This window comes from Sardina pilchardus, chromosome 10, assembly GCF_963854185.1.
Source record: "Sardina pilchardus chromosome 10, fSarPil1.1, whole genome shotgun sequence".
In the NCBI taxonomy this organism is placed as follows: domain Eukaryota; kingdom Metazoa; phylum Chordata; class Actinopteri; order Clupeiformes; family Clupeidae; genus Sardina; species Sardina pilchardus.
The window spans coordinates 33,934,493-33,941,992 of record NC_085003.1 but is presented as its reverse complement, the minus strand read 5'-3'; the positions used below and the strand labels follow the sequence as shown (position 1 = coordinate 33,941,992).

Below are 7,500 nucleotides of genomic sequence, written 5' to 3'. Positions count from 1 at the left end.
TGAGATCAGCACTAGATGCTATGGGCCACTGTGAGACTGTGAGATAAGCACTAGATGCTATGGGCCACTGTGAGACTATGAGATAAGCACTAGATGCTATGGGCCACTGTGAGACTATGAGATCAGCACTAGATGCTATGGGCCACTATGAGATCAGCACTAGATGCTATGGGCCACTGTGAGATAAGCACTAGATGCTATGGGCCACTGTGAGACTATGAGATCAGCACTAGATGCTATGGGCCACTGTGAGACTATGAGATGAGCACTAGATGCTATGGGCCACTGTGAGACTATGAGATCAGCACTAGATGCTATGGGCCACTGTGAGATCAGCACTAGATGCTATGGGCCACTGTGAGACTATGAGATCAGCACTAGATGCTATGGGCCACTGTGAGACTATGAGATCAGCACTAGATGCTATGGGCCACTAAGAGACTGTGAGATAAGCACTAGATGCTATGGGCCACTAAGAGACAGTGAGATAAGCACTAGATGCTATGGGCCACTATGAGATGAGCACTAGATGCTATGGGCCACTATGAAATGAGCACTAGATGCTATGGGCCACTGTGAGATAAACACTAGATGCTATGGGCCACTGTGAGACTATGAGATCAGCACTAGATGCTATGGGCCACTATGAGACTGTGAGATAAGCACTAGATGCTATGGGCCACTGTGAGATAAGCACTAGATGCTATGGGCCACTGTGAGATCAGCACTAGATGCTATGGGCCACTGTGAGATAAGCACTAGATGCTATGGGCCACTATGAGACTATGAGATAAGCACTAGATGCTATGGGCCACTATGAGACTATGAGATGAGCACTAGATGCTATGGGCCACTGTGAGACTATGAGATGAGCACTAGATGCTATGGGCCACTATGAGATGAGCACTAGATGCTATGGGCCACTGTGAGATAAGCACTAGATGCTATGGGCCACTGTGAGACTAGGAGATGAGCACTAGATGCTATGGGCCACTGTGAGACTATGAGATGAGCACTAGATGCTATGGGCCACTGTGAGACTATGAGATTGGAGCACTGGGTAGATGATCAGTAGATCAGTAACTCACTCCAGCCAGTGCTCTGGATTATCAGACGCATGGCGCAAGAACTGAATCAGCACTACTGGATGGGGAGCACTTCTCCTAAGGAACTACTGAATGTAGCTGATGACGTCTATACTGGCTGCTCTCTCTAACAGGTGATGACGTTTATACTGGCTGCTCTCTCTAGCAGGTGATGACGTCTATACTGGCTGCTCTCTCTAGCAGGTGATGACGTTTATACTGGCTGCTCTCTCTAGCAGGTGATGACGTTTATACTGGCTGCTCTCTCTAGCAGGTGATGATGTCTAGATGATGTCTATACTGGCTGCTCTCTCTGGCAGGTGATGACGTCTATACTGGCTGCTCTCTCTAGCAGGTGATGACGTTTATACTGGCTGCTCTCTCTAGCAGGTGATGATGTCTAGATGATGTCTATACTGGCTGCTCTCTCTGGCAGGTGATGACGTCTATACTGGCTGCTCTCTCTAGCAGGTGATGACGTTTATACTGGCTGCTCTCTCTAGCAGGTGATGATGTCTATACTGGCTGCTCTCTCTAGCAGGTGATGACGTCTATACTGGCTGCTCTCTCTAGCAGGTGATGACGTTTATACTGGCTGCTCTCTCTAGCAGGTGATGACGTCTATACTGGCTGCTCTCTCTAGCAGGTGATGACGTTTATACTGGCTGCTCTCTCTAGCAGGTGATGACGTCTATACTGGCTGCTCTCTCTAGCAGGTGATGATGTTTATACTGGCTGCTCTCTCTAGCAGGTGATGACGTCTATACTGGCTGCTCTCTCTAGCAGGTGATGACGTCTATACTGGCTGCTCTCTCTAGCAGGTGATGACGTCTACAGTATACTGGCTGCTTTCTCTAGCAGGTGATGACGTCTAGATGATGTCTATACTGGCTGCTTTCTCTAGCAGGTGATGACGTTTATACTGGCTGCTCTCTCTAGCAGGTGATGACGTTTATACTGGCTGCTCTCTCTAGCAGGTGATGACGTTTATACTGGCTGCTCTCTCTAGCAGGTGATGACGTTTATACTGGCTGCTCTCTCTAGCAGGTGATGACGTTTATACTGGCTGCTCTCTCTAGCAGGTGATGACGTCTAGATGACGTCTATACTGGCTGCTCTCTCTAGCAGGTGATGATGTCTATACTGGCTGCTTTCTCTAGCAGGTGATGACGTTTATACTGGCTGCTCTCTCTAGCAGGTGATGACGTTTATACTGGCTGCTCTCTCTAGCAGGTGATGACGTCTATACTGGCTGCTCTCTCTAGCAGGTGATGACGTTTATCTAAAGAGTACCAAACAGGCCACACCTTCCGTGTGCGTGGAAGTCGAGGTTGAGGACCCGGTCCTCGTGGTCCAAAGCCCTCCTGGCCCGCTGGTGTCGCTCGTGGACCTCTTCCGTGTCGTAGGACAGCCCCTCATAGTGCTGGATGTACTTGTTCAGTGGGTTGCCGTAGTAACCTGTTCCAGAAACAAGAAAAGGGAGGTAAAGAACACAGTGTTCCACAAATGGGCAATAGACTGCACATACAGTGTTCCAATGGCATATAGGCTATAGACTATAAAGTGTTCCAATAGCATATAGGCAATAGACTATAAGGTGTTCCAATAGCATATAGGCAATAGACTATAAAGTGTTCCAATAGTATAGGCAATAGACTATAAGGTGTTCCAATAGCATATAAGCAATAGATTATAATGTGTTCCAATAGCATAGGCAGTCGGCTACATATACTGTAAAGAGCTTAAATGGACTAGGCCATAAGCTAAAAGCTGTTCAAATGACAAATATAGGCTACAAAATAAGAGTTCCAATGGAATATGCTACAGGTTATGCATGCATTGCTCCACTGGCATATTCGGTTATTAATTAAGTAGTGATGCAATAACGGGTAGGGTTGGGTATCGTTTGAATTTGAACGATTCCGATTCCGATTTCGATTTCTTGTTTCGATTCCGGATCCTAACGATTCTCGATTCCAATTCTTGTAAAAGGCAGGGTCAAAAAAGTTTGGATATTTTAAATGAGCTCACTAACCAACGGTCTTTCTGAATGACATTTACTATACATTTCTCACAGGGCTGTTTTCAACTACAATATAAATCGTCTTCTTGTTGCCTCAGCTCGGTTATGCAAACACCTTCTTCGTTGGTGTTTAGTGGCTTCTTCTTCCGGTTCGCGGACTGGGAAACGATACTAGGAATTGAAATTAAGACTTTTGATCGATTCCAGGAGAATTGGAAAGCTAGTCCCGGTTCCCATCGATTCTCGATTCTCGATACCCAACCCTAATAACAGGCTAATAAATCTCTTTCTGGGTCCAGCGGCATTCAGAGCTGCTCGTTTTTCTACATACAGTAAAATAAACAATATTTTTTTCCACTACTCAGTGTAGTGGTTAAGATAACTGCACAATAATTGACATACATGAAGCACATGCAAGTACATGAACATACGCACTCAAACCCAAGTTTAAAATTAAAAAATGTGTTTGGAGGAGGGGGGGATGTGCATTAACACTTCTCCTTCCTTTCCGTGTGTCAGTCTTCTTGTGCAACGCTGGCTCGTCCAAACTAACGGCACGCAAAACAACAGCCCACAACACAATTGAGCTCAGACTGAGGACAACTTAGAGCTGCATGTGTTTATCCATAATGAAGTTGACAATTCAACAGTTTAAAAAAATGCTCATGTTTCACATTGCATTGAGCTGAGTCTATATCCCAGGATCCTTGTCCATATCCGAAAGAAAAATTCAAACCTTTTGCCAGACCTTTCCCAAAGTCATTATTTGTTCTTTCCTATCCTACTTTTTGTACTTTTCTAAAATAAGCGTGTTTTGTTGGGATTTTGACCTTTGAGCTTTGTTTGCACATTGTCAAGTTTTTTGTATTACGGTGAGCAAAACATTGACCTTTTAGACTTTCCCCCCAAATTCCCATACATACATAGGTCTGGGAAATGGAAGGCATTTTTCATAAAACCTTTCCAGACCTTGACAAGCCCCCTGTTCCTTAAGTAGGAAAGATGACAACAATAACAGTCTTCATCCCTACTACTATTCTTGAATTTCCCCTTGGGGATCAATAAAGTATCTATCTATCTATCTATCTATCTACTAGGCATATCCATTGTACAAGATGGGAGTGGTGTCGCAGTGGGTCCAGGATGCAATGCTATGCAAAAGTTTGAGAACTCCTGGATTAAATCATAGGCTACGGGAGATTGGCAGACTTTCAATGTATGGCTCACCTCCAAGTCACTGTCCATTTAGTGGCCTAATGACTGACGTGAATCATCTTGGTACCGCTATTCATTTTGCCGTTGTTCTAACATAGGCCTATGTATTACATAGGGTCATAATGCTTTTGTCAGGGATAAACTGGAAATAGTTTTATCAATGTCTACCAGTGGTGTACACTTTGAATTTCAATTTCAGGTGAGTTTACAAACAGCATTTTGCTGACACCGTTACCTTATCGCGAGAACCGACATCAAATTCCAGACACCGTTCCGGAGAAAAATGCTCATAAAGTTAGCTAGTTAGCTTGTGTTGTTTCAACAATAACAAACCGTTTGGGGTCTCCATCTAACTACCTGCATCCGATATAATGCAATAAAACAAGTCGGCCCAGATATCAGGGCACATTTAACAGCTTTGAAGTTAAAACCACGTAGCTTAACGTTGACGATACATGAAATGCAATCATAACAAAGACCAACGCAGGGCTGTCATTCCGTGATAATGTCGAAAATGTAGCTTTCATGCTAAGAAGCTAGCTTATCTGGTTGACATCAGCCAGCTAGCTAATTCAATCGATTTAACCACCCATTTTCAGAGCAAAATTGCATTTTCCAAGGTTCAGCTCGTGCATGTTATCTACTTCTTCGTTAACAAGTGGTGCCTTTAGGTGTTTTATGCTCGTGTTGTAGAAAAATACTGTATCATTATTTTTCTCGCCCTTATAAATCCGTGATTTCCACCAAATGGGCTTTGGGTCGCAGGTTAGCATCACTCCATCTTATTGCTAACGGGAACTAGTCCAATAAAAACCAGTCAGCATCATCAGTTCTCTCAAGCTTGGTGGTGCCAGGTTTGCATACATTGTGTCTATCCACTTAGGATTCTAGAATCGTAATTGCATTTTAAGAAGCATATTATTAAATCTCAAAGCCTACAAAACAACCGGTAGCAAGCTAGCAGCTAATGCTGATTTTGCATCCCACAGAATGGGAAGGCCAGATTCCGCTATGTTGCTCTCGTCAGCTGTCTCTCTCCATCCCTACTCTTTCACAGCGCGAAAAACGTTTAATGTGATGGAATGCAGTAAAAATGAACTTCACTCACCTTGATTAGTTTTAATGAAGCACAGCAGACAGATCAATTTGATTATAACCATATCGGCTACATCCATTGTTAGGGCATTGACTCCGCGTCCAGCTTATTGTCCTTCCTAAGGCGCAGCCGCCCTGTGTTTACAGCAGTTTGCTTTCATGGCCCCTTCTCGGGTCTAGCGTCATGACGTTAGACGCAGGATTACGTCTCTCCCAGCTATCCAATAACCTACGTTATGGCTATAATAGATTACTGTTTTTAAAATATATATTAGGAACCTATACAAAATGTACTTCAGATACCACGCTTCCATTCATTGTAGGCCTACACATTTGCTGTAAAACTTTGTGTAGAACAAACTGTTAATAGACTTGTATGCATGTTAACCATCTAGGCTAATAATGTATGCATGTTATGATAACCACATAGGCTAATAATGTATGCATGTTATGATAACCATAGGCTAATAATGTATGCATGTTATGATAACCATATAGGCTAATAATGTATGCATGTTATGATAACCATAGGCTAATAATGTATGCATGTTATGATAACCAGGCTAATAATGTATGCATGTTATGATAACCATATAGGCCTATAATGTATGCATGTTATGATAACCAGGCTAATAATGTATGCATGTTATGATAACCATATGCCAATAATGTATGCATGTTATGATAACCATAGGCTAATAATGTATGAATGTTATGATAACCATATGCCAATAATGTATGCATGTTATGATAACCATAGGCTAATAATGTATGCATGTTATGATAACCAGGCTAATGTATGCATGTTATGATGACCATATAGGCTAATAATGTATGCATGTTATGATAACCATATCAGGCTGATAATGTGTGCATGTTATGATAACCATATAGGCTAATAATGTATGCATGTTATGATAACCAGGCTAATAATGTATGTTATGATAACCATATCAGGCTAATAATGTATGCATGTTATGATAACCATATGCTAATAATGTATGCATGTTATGATAACCATATAGGCTAATAATGTATGCATGTTATGATAACCATATCAGGCTAATGTATGCATGTTATGATAACCATATAGGCTAATAATGTATGCATGTTATGATAACCATATAGGCTAATAATGTACAGTATGCCTATTCAAAAGCACCTGATTAACTTAGTCAGAGGCATGCAACATGTTTATGAACTTATTGTTGTCTCAACAGTAGCCTACTATTTCATTAGGCAACTGACTGCAAGATCATCATTCTGGATTTGCATAAACTGTGTATTTCGTTACTAGGTGACATCGGGATACCATAGCCTCAAGACAGAATATCCGATGTCGAGCATACATGGACCTGAAGCCGGTGTCAGTTCATGCCTTTCACAGTGCAGTGGCCGAGGCAATAGGCGGTGTATTTCTGCCTCGGAGAATTTAACGTCGTTGTTTTGCATAGTCAGCGGTTGCATTGATGTTCTAAAAAGCTAGACTTAAGTGTTGTGTTTTCCACAGAGCCAAGGGACGTGGTTTGTGTGCGGGGCTTACGAGCTGCTCACCTGCTACCCAAGCTACCTGAGATGTTGCTACCGCGTCTTCCTTCTCTACCGAGCCATGACAAGTGAGAGACTTAAAAGGTCACGTTTTCATTCATTGAGCTGCTCATACAGAACTATTCGGCCACTCAGACTCTGGTGTCCCTCACAGGAGAACTCGCCATAGCGAGAGGCACCCAGAGTTCCCCGAGGGTGCTGATATGCCCCCCAATCCGAGCAAAGGCGGTGTGAGCGCGGTCAGAAGGGCTGAATGTCACGACCAGATCCGTGTCCTGCTGGACGAACACATCCGCGCAGTTTCGGCGCTCATTCACCGACTCAACAAGGATATTCAGGTAGCCTAGACTACTACGGTAATTTAATCCAGGGAACACCTGTTTGTGCTTGTGGTGATATGAGAGTGGTCTTCATGTCTGTGCTGTGGTGATTCCTCTGTGTGCGTGTGTGTGTGTGTGTGTGTGCGTGCGTGTGTGCGTGCGTGTGTGCGTGCGTGCGTGTGTGCGCGCGTGTGTGTGCGTGCGCGTGCGTGCG

At 43.4% G+C, this 7,500-nt stretch overlaps 2 protein-coding genes across 2 annotated transcripts in view; one reads left to right on the top strand and one right to left on the bottom strand.

Moving 5' to 3' along the window:
* LOC134094499 (disintegrin and metalloproteinase domain-containing protein 10-like) overlaps positions 1-5,577 on the bottom strand; it is a 26,525-nt gene extending 20,948 nt beyond the window's left edge. The window contains exons 1-2 of the mRNA XM_062548035.1: positions 5,432-5,577; positions 2,393-2,543 (exon numbers count right to left, since the gene is read on the bottom strand). Coding sequence (XP_062404019.1) covers positions 2,393-2,543; positions 5,432-5,498 — 218 coding nt within the window. The 5' untranslated portion in view covers positions 5,499-5,577. The remainder of the gene's footprint in view (positions 1-2,392; positions 2,544-5,431) is intronic.
* Positions 4,379-7,500, top strand: part of LOC134093481 (protein FAM81A-like) — an 11,558-nt gene continuing 8,436 nt past the window's right edge. The window contains exons 1-3 of the mRNA XM_062546532.1: positions 4,379-4,522; positions 6,929-7,034; positions 7,121-7,304. Of these exons, the coding sequence (XP_062402516.1) occupies positions 6,994-7,034; positions 7,121-7,304 (225 nt within the window). The 5' untranslated portion in view covers positions 4,379-4,522; positions 6,929-6,993. The remainder of the gene's footprint in view (positions 4,523-6,928; positions 7,035-7,120; positions 7,305-7,500) is intronic.